The sequence below is a fragment of the Peromyscus eremicus genome, chromosome X (genome assembly GCF_949786415.1).
Source record: "Peromyscus eremicus chromosome X, PerEre_H2_v1, whole genome shotgun sequence".
NCBI lineage: Eukaryota > Metazoa > Chordata > Mammalia > Rodentia > Cricetidae > Peromyscus > Peromyscus eremicus.
In genome coordinates this window covers 128,746,995-128,764,082 of record NC_081439.1, presented here as the reverse complement: position 1 = coordinate 128,764,082, position 17,088 = coordinate 128,746,995, and the positions used below count along the sequence as shown (strand labels likewise).

General features: G+C 42.5%; 1 protein-coding gene across 1 annotated transcript in view; it reads right to left on the bottom strand.

Moving 5' to 3' along the window:
• The window catches only part of Mamld1 (mastermind like domain containing 1), a 60,063-nt gene extending 48,031 nt beyond the window's left edge, over positions 1 to 12,032 (bottom strand). The window contains 1 exon segment of the mRNA XM_059251236.1: positions 11,888 to 12,032. Within this exon segment, the coding sequence (XP_059107219.1) occupies positions 11,888 to 11,983 (96 nt within the window). The 5' untranslated portion in view covers positions 11,984 to 12,032.
• Positions 12,033 to 17,088: the final 5,056 nt, after the last annotated feature.

Here is a 17,088-nt window from a genome sequence, read left to right as displayed (position 1 = left end):
CATGGGAAACCAACTAATGGCCACATTCTCCAGAAAGAAGGACTCTCCCTTTCCCAGCAGCTACCTACTTCCAATAGCTACTCAATATGTGGTAAGGTCTGGAGATCATCTACCTGTCTAAACTGGAGCTGTACAGAAACCAGTTTTTGTGAGTTCATGAGTGTGATAGCCATGCCATATCAAGAAGACAGTATTTTACTGTCACTCCTGCTATGAACACTTAAGTACACATTTTATTGTAAGTTTGCTTTTGGCTTGGGGGAAGTGGAATGGCTGTGCATAGCTTTCTGAAGACCCCAAAACTGTTGTTTCACAATCTAGGTCCTCTTAGAAACATCTACCATTGTGGCTATATGGGAAGACTGTAGGGAGGGCTCTGATAACTTCCAGACTGGAAAGAGAAACCTCTGTAGTTCTTTATGGATGATGTTCTTTGTATATACTAGGCAAGCACTATCCCACTGAACTATATTGGCTGACTTCTGTATATTCTGTAGAGAAATGCCTATCTGCTTTAGCTCCAGTACCTGGCACTGTCTGTGGCACCTACAAGGACCAGGGACAAATACAGAAAGTGCATTTTCCATCTTGAGGCCAAGCAAAGGCATCCATAGGCTCCTGTACTCCATGCTAACTTCTAGCAGAGGCAGAAGGCCAAGGGAAATTCAGTAACCAGAAAAGTGGCTCTGTGCTTTTTCAAGACTCAGGATCCTTTCTGACCTAAAACTGCAACTTGGGAAAAGTTGACAAAGCTCTAGACTCTTACAGCAGGGTTTGAGGGACCTCACGTGTTACTGTGATTTGTATTGAATGGGACATGGCATTCTCATCCCAGATAGAATGTATTTTCTTCAAGGTAAAAGACCCCCCAAAGGCCTTGTCCTCCAGAAGCTAGTTGTGTCTCATCAGCTACATCTCCATATCCTAAGCCCTATGGCCCAGCTCTCTGTCTGGAATCTAGCACAAAGGTAAGAGCATTATGTGGTCCTCATCTATTTAACCACTCGACCACTTGGGAAACTCCTTTAGAACCCTTTCTTGGAACAATATAGCCAGAAGAAGCAATTGGTGTAGCTAAGCCATGTGTGGTGCTACACATATGTAATCTTAGCATAAGCAGGAATTAGTGTCACGAACTAGAGGCTGGCTTGAGCTAATAGGGAGTTTAAGGCCAGAAGATAGTGAGACCCTGCCTCAGAAAACACACAAAAAGCAAAACAACAATAACTAATATGACAGAGACAGAAAGAGGAGAGAAAGGAGAGGAGACAGGGGTTGGGGATTTAGCTCAGTGGTAGAGTGCTTGCCTAGCAAACACAAGGCCCTGGGTTCGATCCTCAGCTCCAAAAAAAAATTCCTGTTCATTTTTAAATAGATATACAGAAACATAAAAAAATTTAAAAAAAAAAAGAGAAAGGAGAGGAGACAGAGACCGAGAAAGACAGAGACACATGCGTGCAGCACACGCGGGCGCACACACACACACACACACACACACACACACACACACAGAGAGACAGAGAAACAGAGAGAGAGATGAGACAGACAGACAGACAGACAGAGACAGACAGAGAGAAGGAATCAGGAATAGGCAGATCCTGGCTATGGTGGCTACAGGTAGCAAAGCCTTTGGGGAAATTGAGGAATCTATGTTATTTGCAAATGAGCACTCAATCAATAGACAAGATCTCTACAGATTCTTAAGATGCTGAACTTTTTCTAGGCCTTTATAACTAAGTCTTGGTGTTAACAATGGCAGGCCTTTGTTAAGATCTCAGTCTTTGTCAGTGGTCCATGTATTTTCTTATTCATGGTCCTTGGCTTCCAAAAACAATCCTAGCATGTAGGCAGGCCTCTGCTTAGGATATCACTTGTGCTCAGAAAGGCCAAGTGACTTAATAAAGTCATGCAGTTAGTAAGTGGCGGAGGAGATGGTGGCATTCAAGAATCTGAGGTATAGTCTAGTACCAGAGTGTCAAGAACTCAGTCATCCATGGTGATGAACGTGTGGACACCTCTGCAGTAGTAAGCCAGCCTTCCTCAGTTGAACATGGAGTTTATTCTAGAGCACCAAGGGAATGAAAGGTCATTTCAACTTTATACACCAAGAGGATAAAAACCTGCTGTTCAGTGTTGGTTACAGTGTTTTAATTTCCCTGTAGGGACAGTTATACTTTCCCAGGGCTTTCTAAATCACACATAAAAGGGTATATCAGATAGTGATGGCCCCAGAGAAGGAAGTTCTTTCTTCAGGTTGTACACAATGGGATTTGCTGAACCTCCTGGGCCCAACCACTTGATTCCAAAGCCCATTAGGTGGCCTCAGGGGCCTTGGGACCTGTGCTATGTATCTGTCTAAACTGCCAGAAAATCTTTGCATGAAAATGGATGGTCTTGTGAAAAAGACTTCTGGTTATTAAATTCCAATCATAGAATTCAGCAATGTGAGGTGCTAAGAGGTCTGGAGAGAGGCCCAGAACTCTTAGTGTGTTTTCTTACCTGCAAAATGGGAGCATGAGGCTACCATACAAATTTCTTCTAAGGATTCTGTAAACTTAGAAATGTAAAGTTAGCATAGTGCCTGGCATGGTACAGATACCAAATAAATATTATCTCTCTTTCCAAGCCTGAAAACTCAAACACATTCTTGGTGGTCCTAAAATAACTGTTAACATGTTTTACTCAGCAACATTTGCCATTCAAGGCAGATCTTCCTTTAGCTGTTGGCTGTGCTCCTGAATAGCTGTGTGAAGGCTAACTTTTGTAAACCAAATCATAATAAAATTCAGCATGAATTTACCATTGAAAGAAAATTCTCAGTGCATCCTTTTATGAAGTGAAAGCTCCTTCATTTAAACTTATTTTTTAAGAGTGTGCATTTGAGGCTATTACTTGGTCTTGTGATAAATTATAATTCAGTTTTGACCACAAACATATTGTTCTATAGCCCCAAAGGACAGAGTAAACAAGACTAAATTATATGAAAATAATTTTAAAACATGTATTTATTTCACTATATGTGGTATGTCTATGGTTATATAATGGAAAGCACCCTGTTTCTCTCTGTCTCCCTCTGTCTCTCTCTCTGTCTCTGTCTCTCTCCATCTCTCTCTCTCTCTCTCTCTCTCTCTCTCTCTCTCTCTCTCTCTCTCTCTCTCTCTCTGTGTGTGTGTGTGTGTGTGTGTGTGTGTTATCAGAGGAAAGGGAGGGAAAGGGATCAGAGAGAGGTGGTAGGGTGATAATGATGGCAGTGGAGATTGTGGAAGCGATAGAAGTGATAGAGGTAGTGACAGTGATCATGATGTCATCAATATTGAATGTGGTAGAAGAAGAAGTAGCAAAGATGATGGATAACGAGATGGTGGTGATATTGGTGGTAGAGTAGATAAATGAAGTAGTAGAGGTGAGGGCAGCAGTGGTGGTTATGAGGCACTGGGGGTATATGATGGAAATGCTATTGAGGGTGGTATTGCAGACAGTGAGGGTTCCCAGAAAAAGGGTGAACTTATAAGATATTTCCCTCTTGTAACACTCTAAGAAGCTCCTACTGATTGGCTCGGAGGGAGATTTATTGAGAGAGAGGAAGAGAGAATGAGAGAGAGAGAGAGAGAGAGAGAGAGAGAGAGAGAGAGAGAGAGAGAGAGATTATATAGAGTCTCATCTCACTACATGACCTAGAACTCACTATGTAGTCCAGGCTAGCACTGAATTCATAGTGATTCTCCTGCCTCAGTCTCCCTCCTGAGTGCTGACAGGACTAAGTCACCATGCCTAGCTCCTGAATTTCTTATAAACAGAAAATCTAAATAATGACTCTTTGGGGAAAATGACTCTTTGGGAGACACACAGTAGATTTTGTGTTTGTCAGTATACTGCCAATAATGTAATTTTATGTCATCTATAACTACAGGTAAAGGCAGAGCAACATAAGTCCTTTAACATGCCATATGGTCATTAAAAAGAGGATGGAGAGCAGTGAGGTACTGTACATTTTGCTGTGTGATGCCATGTATTCAGAAAGCAAGAGTTGGGTGCTGGTGTTTCGGAAATTACTTCCTGCAGCTATTTTATACAGGCCAAGTTATTTGTTCTTAAAGGCTTGACTTGAGGGAGAAGGAGAGGCAAGAACATGTTTCGTTTTTCTGAGAGTCATATGGGCAGGCCTAACACTAGAGAACGTCAGCACCTGAAGCTTGTTCCAGAAAAAGAGGCAGCTAAAGAAAGGGCATTGGTCTCTCTACTCACTATAGAGACAAAGGCTTCCAACAGTACCAGACAGGGCTGATTGGGGGTCCAGAACAGACACTCCCACCAGAATGAGTACAAGTTGGACAGAGAAGAATCAGAGTGAGGGAGCTAGAGTTCTAGTGGGTAGATCACAAGCCACATTAGCAACAAGAACAAGATCAGAAGTCTTTGGAAGATTAAAATATGGTGGTTTGACAGAGTGCTGGGGTGGGTTACCTCCTCATTTAAGTGAAGGTCAAATACAGGAAGCAGGCTACAGTAGTGGGGCACAGTACTCCAGGCAGGAGGGCAACAGGCTGGAAGGCCCTGGGGGAAAGGCTCTTGGCCTATTTCAGGGACTAGCAGGCAGCTAGCGGCCCGGTGCACAGCAAGCTGGGAAGTAGCCATGAGCTCTCCTGGGGCCTCAAAGGCCATGTGAAGGGGCTTGGGCTCTGTTATGTTTGCAGTGGGAAGCCATTATGGGGAAAGGTGAAGCAGAGGAAAGATAAGCTCAATGTTTGTGAAAGCTCTCTCTGGATGTTCATGGGAGGGGAAATGATTATCATGGGAAGGAAAAAGGAACATGGGACCTAGAGTATGGGGCTGGGATCAACTAGGACAAAGGAGGGGAAGATGAACACATGGTCAAGCATAAACCCCTGTGATTTTACCAAGTGGGTACTGAAGGTAGCACTTAGTTATTATAGAAAACAATGGCCTCTAGAAAAGTGAACCACATGCCCAGTGACATGAGTCATAATTTACAAATACTGGAAAAGCCCATATAGTAACTAGCTGAACCTTTTCAGGTCATGTAGTGCTTATTGCCACTGCAACTCTGTGGTAAATTATATACTAAAGGCTAGGTAGGGCTGTGGGTCACCAGGACTTTATTTACCAAGACAGCCTGTGGGCTACATGTGGTCCCAGCCTGCAGTTTACCAAGACCCAACCTAGAGTATGAGTTGAATTCTTTCCCTTGGGAAATACCATATTTCCAAAGCCCCTTTCTCATACAGCAGGGTACCACATGGTACAGGCCTACTGTTCATGAGGCAATGTGCCTGCAACCTTTTGGGAGTAGAAAAGCTTTATTATTTCAATCATAATGAAAACAGAGTGACCATTTCTGAGCTGTGCAATTTATGTAGCAGTCCTAAATGCTATGCTTCACCCAACACTAGTGACACTTATTGCACAATGTTGGCAAGTACTCTGTGGCTTCAGTGAAAGGAGGGAATAACATCCCCTCCTGGATTCCCTTGGGTCTTGCTCTCTCAGCTTTTGTACACAGTTGGGCAATTTGAATTTAGTACAGACCATCTCTCTCTGGTCTTCAAGGGTCTCTACGATAATATGGCTACACTGTCTACCCCTTTTCTTTATCCTAATGGCTCTGACCAACATGGAGGCTGCTACACTGGCTATGCATTTTGTTTCACCTCTTCAACATGCCTCTGAAAGTTAGAATTGTTTTCTCATCTTTGTACCCCTAAAGCACCTATCCTCTGTGACTAACTCAGCTGACACCTGCAGGTTGGAATTACCCTCTGTGGAAAATGGCATTCTGCAAATTATCTGTCTTGTTCTGCTGTTCCCAGTGGAAGGCCTCAAGACAACTGCTTCTCAGAAACTGGTAAGTGTGGCAATTGGCTCAGTGATGTTGCTGAGCACCTACTATGTACGAGGTGCTTAGCAGCAGTTGCAGGGGCAGAAGATCAAGAGGTCTCAGGCACAAGGCAGGATGGGAGCAAATAGCCTTGTGAGGACAAGTCATGGGGAAACAGCTCTTCCTAGGGAATTGGGAAGCTATGGAGCCTGTGGCACTGGAGGGAGGCAGACAGAGTCAAGCCTACACTGAAGGGCAAGGGGTTAAAAGATGTCAAGTAACAAAAGAAGCAGCTGGGCCTGGGCCTTGGGTTTGAGTGCCTGTGGTAAAATCCTGGCCTGTGGTTCATACCTACCTTTCTAACATTGAAATCTTAGGGACATCCATCTGTGAGAAGGAAGGGGGAGATGATAGAGAAAGCAGAGGCAGGCAGGCAGGCAGGGAGACAGAATGGGCAGGATAGGAAGTGTGGTACATTATTCCATATTTACTGCAGAAACCAAGTTTTGTAGCCCAGACTTGAGAAGCCTGTGCTCTATCTACCCTCAGAAGTCTGGAATGCAGTACGTCAATGGCAGCTTCTGATCCACATCTTTACCTAAAAAGACACATATCAAATTCTCCAGCTGAGGTGATTAGTGACAGCAAGAGGCCTGAGTCTGCACAGGCCTGCCTGCATTTTGGGATGCCATAGGCCCACATCCCCAAGGCATGGCCCACGGGGTTGCACATTCCCTGAAAGGAGTGAAATCTGGTTCTCCGTGTTGCCTGGAGTGGTTCGCTTCCAGACACCTGTTACCTTGGGCCTACTATCATGGAATCTGCAGGGAGGGGCTGGGTAGGAATTCAGACAAGGCTATTGTGTGCTCTCATCAGTTCAGAGATGCTCCCTACCCAGCATCTTCCCTTGCTACATGCTGATTTGCAGGTCGCTGATTTTCTCAGCTGGGCTACTCAGCCAGGACCCAGATACCAAGCCTGGTGGTGTCCTTCAAGCTGAGAGTTTCTCAGTCCTTGCTGAAGAGATCAGTCTGTAGGCAAAACCTGTGCCTGGCTTCCCTGCCTGGTTGGGTATCAGTAGCAGGAAAGGGCCCTTGCTGCAGAAGGAGGAGAAGGGGGGCAGGGTGGGCAAAGGGAGTGAACAGCTGCGTGCTCCATGGGGAGGATCCCCAAAATAGCAAGGCACATATGCACTGCAGGCCTTGACCCAGAATGCTCAGAGTTGCACTATAAATCCAACTCTCCTCTGTGCAACGGGGCTGCCTATGAGACCATAGCCATCCTTAGGGGTCCTCTGTATTCCAAGTTGAGTTCCAAGGACACATTGTTCCTTGCCTTTCTGGCGGAAAAAATAATTTTGAGTCAATGCCAACCTCTGATAGCTAAAAAGGTGCCAAGAGCAGTCAAAGCCTATATGCTTTAGGACAAGTCTACATCTTTGTCTTACTCATCATGACGTCAGAGATCCTGAAGTAGGCAGGGAGTATTTGTTAAACCCTCTTGACCATTGTGAAAACTGGGCCCCCAAGGCTCATGTTAAGAACTCAGCAAGTGGTTGGAACTGTTCTCAGGCATCACCTGGGTCTCAGCAGTGCAACCTACACACCTGGGATCCTCTCTCTTGAGGCCAGACTTGCACCTGTAGCAGGCCTACAGCCTACATGAAGTAGAGAATATTGACAAAGACACCAACCATTGAACCTTGAGATTTCAGAGTCACTTCAATTCTCCACATGCCTTCCCATACAACTCCAAAGCAGCCTTGTTTGCTGCCAGACTGGAAGCAGACTGTGCTGATCAGAGGGCAAAAGGAAACAAAGATGCTATCCACTCTTCACCTGGTTATACCACTGGGATGAAAGCACCAGGACACCTGGAATTCTCTTCTGTCCATTGCTCTATTTTGAGAACCCAGGGCTTAGTGTGTGTATTGGAGCCTCTAATCCAGGCATAGGAAGCAGTAAAGTGGGCAGAGCAGCAGTCACTCCTCCTGGTCTCAAACTTCAACATAGAATAGACTTGCTCTCAGTGAAGGAAGACTATAGTCCTGGATCTCAGATTCTAGCCCTAGAGCTATGCACATACAAGGGTTGCTGGGATTGTGGCAGGAGGCCAGATATAGACAGGCTCTTATAAATCATATCCAAGCTCTCAGAATTCAAGATGAAGGGGACTTGTTTCAGGTTATACCTCTAGTCACAGCTTTGAGCCTCCGAGATCTCCTTCCTGAGTTTAGTACTCTCTGTGCAAAGAAAACAACAGAGCTCCAAGGTCGATGAGCACAGACCTTGACCTGGATTACACACCACAGAGATGAAGAGCTCTTATTGGGTATTTTAAAGGAAATGATGGAACTGGGGACAGTATTATTTGAATGATTCAAATCTCCACATACTCTTTATGGGTTGGGTGTATGTTCTCTCTTTCCAGAGTTCAGTTCCCCACTTTCAATTGGAGGTGAGGAGACAGATTGGGGTTGTTTTGGGTTGTTCTGTAGGGGCAGAGCACACTGCCCTTTGGACTATGCAATGGGACTGTTGATGTAGCTCCTTGCCTATTCACTCACTATTCTCTACAAGGTACTGGTTTCCTCAGACCTTATTATTTTGTACATAAAGAAAGTGACAAGAATATCCTCTCTTCCAGCCAAAGAGTAGTTGGCAAGATTATAAGGTGTACTGGGCATGCCAACTTATTGTAACCTATAGAGTTATTTAGTAACATTAAGGCTCTGAACACAGATGATGAACAGAGAGTACATGCCCTTTTCTTTCCCAAATTGTACATTTAGTGTCCTTAACCTCCTCATTTTTATTATACTTAGAAGAGTTTGTGGTATTTCTTTTGGCAGTAATGGGGACTGAAACTGGAGTTTTGTGTATGCGGAGCAAGCACTGTGCACACTGAGCTATATCCCCAGGCCAGCTCCACCATTTTGCTCAGAAACAGCTGTAGGAATGGAATAGGTATAGACAGAGGCAGAGATGACATTCGACTTGAACACTGAGTCTTTGCCCATGCAGGCTCTGGGCATTCAATGCCTTTGAGTTTTTCAATCAACCTACTGGATCTGTAGAAGTTCTAGTCTGAACTTCAAAGGAAAGGACACGATGTTCCACATGCTGTTTCCATCTACTAACCTTGAATAGGTAGACAAATGTTGCCTCTTTTTCCTGTGCCACAGGAGTCGTTAAGTAATTGTGGTACTAGATGAACAATGATGCTGAAAAGGAACTTGAATCACTACATTTCTTTACAATTTACTTTGTAAAATGCACTTAGCATTTTGTGTTTCAAAACAAGCTTTCCATCTAAGAAGCAGCAGAGTATGGTGCAGGACAATGGGCTCTGAAATCTGCCTGTTATTCAGTGCTTAACCTATTTATGACTTCTTCTTGGGGTAATCAGGAGATAGTGTTCCCTAAATGCTAAGCAAAGTACTAATATCTAGTCAATGTTGAAGTCAAGGCAGTTATTCTTACTATTGGGTCATCTGAATTATGTTTTCTAGAGGATAATGAATGAACATTGTACCTATTTAGGAGCAGGTGTTAAGACTAGAACCTCAGGGTCCTGGGTCCTGATCTTAGGCTAAAAATACTTGTTACTTCAAATTCACTTCTTTCTTCAAAGTAGCTCTCAATTGTTTACATGAAAATTCTAGGGCAATTAAAAAGCTCTCTTCTAGTGGCACATGCCTGTAATCCCAGCACTCAGGAGATTGAAGTAGGAGGGTCACAAGTTTCAGGTCAGCCTGGGCTACAGGGTGAGATTCTGTCTCTGCATAAATAAATCTCTCCTCTTGGAATGATAGAATTTTATTTTACAATTTTAACGTGATACAGGTTTTTCTGTTAGCTTTGTTTTCAACCTAACCAAAAAGAAACCAGTTAAGGTTACTTCCCAGAGCAGATTTCTATGTTTGGGAGGCTTTCAGGATGAAGTCAGGTGACACACACAATGTGCTTCCAGACTTATGTTGTTTCTTGGGACCAAGGAGCAGTATTAACTCTGGATGTCATTAAGTCTCAAAAATACAGCCAACAACGGAAACATCTGAAATCCAGGTAAGACCACACCTTGAACTGCAAGGCCAGTTACTGCTAAGGACAGCCTTCTGCCATGATAGTTTGAGTCCAGTAACTTCTTTGAACAGCAGGGTTTTTTTTTGTTGTTGTTGAACACCCAGGAAATGCTGTTATTAATCTCCCAGTTTCTGAATCTTCTTTCCTAGTACCCTGCTGTTCAGATCCTCAGCACCTGCAGCAAAGTTGGAGGCTAACACTAGGCACCTTCCTAAGGTTACAGGGATTGACTGGACACTAAAACCCAGCTGCATTCACAGCACACCAAGAGTTGCCCTGGATACTTAAAGATGGAAGCAATAGTCCTTATCAGGCACTGTAGAGTGGGTTATCTCAGTATTATCCCTTTTGGTGACCATATGTGTATTCCAAGACAGATGCAGTTTCACCTGGGATGAAGGCTCATGGAGCTGCTAATGGAGCTGCTTTCAGAAACTCAGGTATATTTTTGGACCCTTTCAGTTGGGGAAAATTATTGGTCTTCTACATCATCTTGGCATTTTTAAAATAGCCATGTCACTTTGAGCCAAGGACAGAGAATGAGGTGTGCTATGGAGGAAGAAGAGCTGATTTTTGGTTAAGTGTAAAATGTAGCTCTAAATCAATGAATGTGCACTTTTTTGGCAAGGCTTATGAAGGGTGCTAGAGGTCATTTGCCCTGAGAGCCCAAGCCAGGAAATGGCATGAACAATGGTAGCCGCTCTACAGTGAGAATTGCTCCAAGGACCCACTCCTAGGACAGTGATCCCTAGATGCCATGCACAATGATGTACACAGATGGAAGCAAAAGTGTTACTTACCAGACATACTTTATTTTTATGAAGTCTGGACAGTAAGTGAGGAGCAGGGAAGCCTCCTTCCTGTACCTATAGCCCACCCACATTTATGCCTAGGATTTGGTCCAAGTGAGTGGAAAACAAAGGGAGAATTTAAAATCAAGCCTAAACTGATTGTGGACTCTGGGGACATACTAGATGCTTTCCTTTATAGACTCAGATGTTGACCGTCAAAGAGAAGCCTGAAATATAAAGGGTTGTTACAATGGATATTAGAGATTCTCTTCTGTGAATGCCTCAATTTGTGGCTGGCCGGTTGTAAACAAGTCACACTGGCCAATCAATTCATCTGTCTATGTCCATTCTGTCTGCCCATTTATGTGAATGTTGTGGTACTCTAGTTACCAAAGTTTTTTAAAAGTTTATGCACTCGACTTAATAGCATATCCTCAATACATTGTTGACAATGAAGGGAAAAAAAAAGAAATGTGTTTCAATCACTCACACCTGTACACATAACAAAATTCCTAAAATGAACAGAGCAGATTGCCCTGGGAACTGAGGAAGATAAGTCTTCCAGTTATGTGAAATGACGTTACCTCAGACCTCAGGGCTCCCAGTTCCATGAGCAGGAAGGAAACAGAACCATGGCTCTATAGGAACCATTTCCCCTCTGCTCTATTACTTTTAGTGATTAAGCAAGCCACTCCTCTGTGGTCTAATACCCCGAGATAACAGCCATTGTGTCTGCTGCAGCTCCTGCTAACCTAATCTTGGTAGAATGGTGATGTTGCAGCCACTGACTGCCAGACTCCAACAACCAGAGGCTCTCATGCTGCCTACTATCATGCTTGCCCTTAGAACTACCACTGGAATCTCCAAAACTGAATTTCAGATACTTGGATGATGGCTGAATTCCTAGAGAATAAAGCACAAATGTGACAAATGACTTTGAGAAAAGATACCAGGGCCAGCCAGTTAAATAGGAATCCGTTCTATGCCCAGTTTCTTAACGTTTTTAAACTAGAAACCCGCAGGGGCAGGAGTAGTTCTTCTTGATTCAAGTGCCTTATATTTTCAGTTGGTCTCCAACACCAAATTTGCACAAAGACTTTCAACAACACATATCATGTTCAAATTTAAGTTTAGAAGCATTCAGCACCCCCTCCCCCCATAGCCCATTTTCTGACCGATTCCTGGAGCTTTCTGGGCTCCTGACGATTTCCCACCATGTTGAAATGGGGAAGCATGCTCTCGATTATAAGCCGACTTTTCCAGTCATCCATTGTTTGACCTGCAATTTTATTCTTGACTCTCCAAGGCGTTTCCCAAACGACCTAGACACAGGGCTTAAGGAGACAAAAAGTATACTGTCTTTCAGATATGAAGATGAGACCATTGACCCCATGAATCACAGGCTTTCAACTTTGTGTAGGATCTGCCTCATTCATTTTCCCGTCTCTCTTTCCACCACACCACCCTCATAGGTTACCCCCAGCCCCAGGAATGAGGAAATGCTTCCATGAGCCAGTTGCCCAGGGTAAAGTGGCCATCCATGTCCATGAAATAGGTAAACTGTACTGGAAAACAGAGAAGGTGGAGGAGGAGCTTGATGAGACTAAAATGGCACTGGTCATATAGTTGGGCAAAGTGAGTCCTAGTTCTGGCTCTCATTTTGTGTGGGACTCAGGAAAGGCTCTCCTATTTTCTGAGATAGTTCACTTCAGTGAACAATATAGCAACAGAATCAGAGTGATATCTTAGAGCCTTTTCAACTCTGGTCACATTAGCACTCGGCCAAGTGATCAGACCAACAGTTCCAATCACAGCTAACACTGGGAAGAAGGAATGGATGCTGAAAGGGGCTCCAGAAAGCCTGGTGCATCAGTTGACAGGACACTAAATGAGCTACTCCAGCACATCCTCCAGGCTGGATGAACAGACATGTAAACCCAGGAGAAGCTGTTTTCTGTTTTCCACAAAGTGAAATAAGGACTATGTTATCTCACTATGCTACACGTGAGATAAGGACTATGAAAAGGTATGCATATAAATATGGGGTTAGCTTTCCTTGCTGTAACCTTTCTTGTCTATATGGTACCAGGCACTACAATCTTGATGTTAGGAAAGTCAGAAAAGCACTTTCCCCACTTTCCCACTGAGTGAAAACAAAATCTTTATCATGTTATATAAAACAAACATCAGAGGATTCTGTAAGATAGAGAGAATATAAATTGTCTAGGGACCTTGGGATCTAATGAATAACACTGATGAGTTCCCTGGGATTTCATTCTACTAGATTTAGAGCCAAAGAACCCAGCAACCTCAAATGCCAATGGGCACACACAAAAGCGCTCTAACAAAGGCTTGCTTTTTCTAGCCTTTTGAGACAGAAAACCTTAAACCAAAACCATTCTAATCCAGCTAACCACTAGAAAAGACATTGTAGTGCCCTCCCATTCCAGCAGCAAAGACCAAGTAGGGGAGCCTACTGTAACCCTACTTGGCAGCAATGAGACACTTCTCCCAATCCCACTGGAGTGATAGCAAGAGATGTCTAGTGAGGACTTGGATATAATATGCTTGCCTAGCAGTAATGAGGGGCCCCAAACTCCTTTACATCAAAGAAGCTATCTCAGTTACTTGAACTTCTATATTACCACGTAAAAGAAAGATGCTATCTCCCTTTCTTGCCAGACCAATTAAAACAGAAGATTTAAATAAAAGCCAGTTTTAAAATATTAAAAATATCCTGACTTTAGTAAAAAAGGCACCTATACCAAGATCAAAAGGTCTAAAGCTAAATGAAAAAGTATTATTAATCGATGTGTCACCAAGATGATACAGATATTACAATTACTTGACTAGAATTTTAAAATAGCAATCATTTAAATGCTTCTCCCGAGAGATACAATAATGCTTTAAACAAAGAGACAAGCTCAGGAAATTGAAATATTAGAACCAGAAACCACAGTAACTTAGATAACCTTGGCGGATAGGACCAAAAGGGGAATGGAAAGAACAGTCAATTTCTTATACCCTTTATACTCCAATTTCTTCAATGTGAAGACAAAGACTGGGAAGGAATGACAGAAAAATGACACACTACCTATAGGAGAAAACTAATTTCAATGATGGCAAATATTTGCTCAGAAGCCACAGAGGTCACAAAGAAATAATGCAGTGATTCTCAAATGTGAGGTTGTAAGGGAGAGCTTCAACACAAAATCTTAGTGAAAATGTGTCAGATGTAGAAGGGGAATCTTGACATTCTTAGATGGAGGGAAACCAAGAGAATTTATCAACAACATGCCTCTACTAAGATAATAATTAAAGGAAGTTCTCCAAACAGAAAACAATTGAAGAAGAAATGTTGGTATTGGCCAGGAAGAAAGAACAATAGAAAGAGAAAAACAATATGGTTAAATAAAATAGATTTTCTTCCATGCTTAAATTTCATAAATTATGTTGATGGTTGAATTAGCAATTATATTGTCTAATATAGTTCTAAATATGTATGAAAGAAATATTTAACACAATTACATTATAAACAGAAGTAAAAGGGTAGAGAGAAATGCAAGGTTTTTCTATTTCATTAAAGGTAGTAAAATATTGACAGTAGTTGTACATTTTATGTTATGCATACACACACAGACAGTAGTACTGAGGGAAACCACCACAAAAAGACAGAGTAAAAATATTATACATGAATCAAATATTATTCTAAAATTAATCAAGTAATGCATAGAAGGTTAAGGAAAAGAAAAATTGAAAAAAATCTCATAGGGAACAGAAAGAAAACAAGTAAGTGGGTAGGAATACACACTAATATCAGTAACTATATTAAACAATGGCCTAAGACTTTGGCAAATAAGATAAAAATATAACCTAGTGATATAGTATTTCAAGATGTTTTCTCAAATATAATAATTTAAGGAGATTTAAAGTGATGTGCTGGAAATTATGCATGTGGACATCTACTTTTCTCAGATTGTTGAAAAATGTTTTTTATCCAATTTATAGTTCTGGCATCTGTAGTAACTACTTATGTGGACTGATATCTAGGTCTTTAACTCAATTTCATTGATCTCTCTGTGTGTTTTTGTGCGAGTAACATGTTGTTTTCATTACCACATGTGGTGGTATTTTACTTGTACTGAAATGTGATTTTAATTGTATGTTAATAAATAAAGTTGCCTGGGGGTCAGAGCTATTAGAGCCATAGCAAGTGTGTGGCGGTGGGGGCGCACACCTTTAAGGACCTGGAGGGTGGTACATACAGGCAGTGACAAGGCAGTCACATGTTTAGGTTTACAACCAATGAGAAGGCAGAACAGCTAGACTATATAAAGACATACACACAGGAAGTAGGCCCCTTTTTCGGAGAGCTCTCTTGACTGAAGAGGATCACTGAAGCAGGAAGGATGAGGCTCTTAGCTCTGACCTCTTGGGTTTCTTCTCTGAATCGGCTCTGTGTATCTTATTTAATAAGTCGGTTGGTTACATCTACATTTGGCGCCCAACGTGACAAGAATCCATTAAAAACTGCTTAACTTGGCTTGGCGACAGGTCCAGTTTCCCGCCAGGGCGGCCGGCTCCCTAGCCCGGGCACAGGTCGGCTTGGCCTCAGGCCGGACCAACTTTGAGCTACTTGCTTAAAGCCAGTGCTACAAACAACTCAGGCCTGCCCTGCCGAACAGGGCCCCTGCCTGTAAAGCCAACGCACATGACATGGTTGGAGCTTCAGGTAGTCAGAGCCAAGGCTTTATTAAGCTCAAGTGGAAACATGTGGCTGGATTCAAGCTCTTAAGCAGAACTTGTGGCTATGGTTCTTGCGTTTTCTCTCTCTCTCTCTCTCTCTCTCTCTCTCTCTCTCTCTCTCTCTCTCTCTCTCTGGACTCACACCTCAGACACTAGGTGGCTGTTTTGAAATTCCCTCGGATTTGTACTGTTCTACGAGGACTTGGTAAGTCACTTAACATATCAGATATTTTAAAGGAAACTATTTAAAAGAGAAATTTTTTCCACATTAAAAAAATGGATTTTCTGTGTACATTGGAAGAAAAATGGGCTTTGTTTGCAATTTTAGACAGTCTGACAATGGAACAGCTATATGAGAAGATTAATGTTGATCGAATTATGTATTTTATTACTATGCTTATCCTCATTTTACTATTTAAAAAGATAGTCAATTTAAGTGCCAGGGTGACAGCTTTAGAAAAACCAGTTAAACCTGTAAAAACTCAGACAGAAGAAACTAACAGTGAAGTTGCTTCAAGATTGGATCATAGAGTTACAGAAAGAAAGCCTGTTTTCACACAGTCACCCTTAGTTTGTCCAGTAACCGTACAGCAGTCGCCTGATCAAATGACTACACAAAATATTTGGGCTCCAATTGAAATGTTAGATTTACGAAGGTTTAAGGAGGCAATAGTATCTTATGGCATGCATTCCCCATATGTAAAGCAAATGTTAAACTCTTGGTGAACATATAATAGGATTGTACCACAGGACTGGTGGGAGCTGGCACAAGCTATTCTGGAACCCAGTCAAAGGCTTCAGTGGCTAACTTGGTTCAAGGATGAAGCTGAAAACATAGAAAAACAGTAGAGGGATAAAGGAATACAAGTCTGCCAGGATCAGCTTATTGGAGAAGGTCAATATGCTTCAGCACAAACACAATGCTTATATGATGTCCAAACCCTAATTTTATGTCGAACAGCAGCCTTGAATGCATAGGACAGAGTTGAGGAACCAGGAAAAAAAAAACTGAGTCATTTACAAAGGTTGTACAAGGCCCAAAAGAATCTTTCACAGATTGTTTTACAAAGACTGGCTTCAGCAGTAAAGAGAATGGTCCCGGATTCAGAAGCTAGTAAGATAATAATTGAATCTTTGGCCTTTGAGAATGCAAATGCAGCATGCAAAACAATAATCAGGCCGTTAAAGGCAAGATCTGCACCCTTGGAAGTTTGGATTAGAGACATGGTTAATGTTGAAGCTCATGAGCATGATGATACGTGGGTAGGAGAAGCAATTTCAAAAGGTTTGAGGAATGTTAGATGTTTTGGATGTGGAAAGCAAGGACATTTGAAAAGGGACTGTAAACAGGTCATTCCTAGAAATAATGTTTCTTCAAGGAACAATGGCAACAGAATGCCCCTTCCTTCTGGAGTATGCAGAAGGTGTGGTAAGGGAAAACACTGGACCAATGAATGTAGATCAGCAAGGGACAGACAGGGTAATCCTTTGCCTCAGTCTTTGGGAAACTCTCAGTGGGGCCTCATGCAGGCCCCAATAGCAAATCCAGTTCGAACCTTTCTTGCAGTCGTAGAGGAAACCCCTACTCAGAGCAATTAAATAACCAAATGCCTATTGGAATAAGTCATGC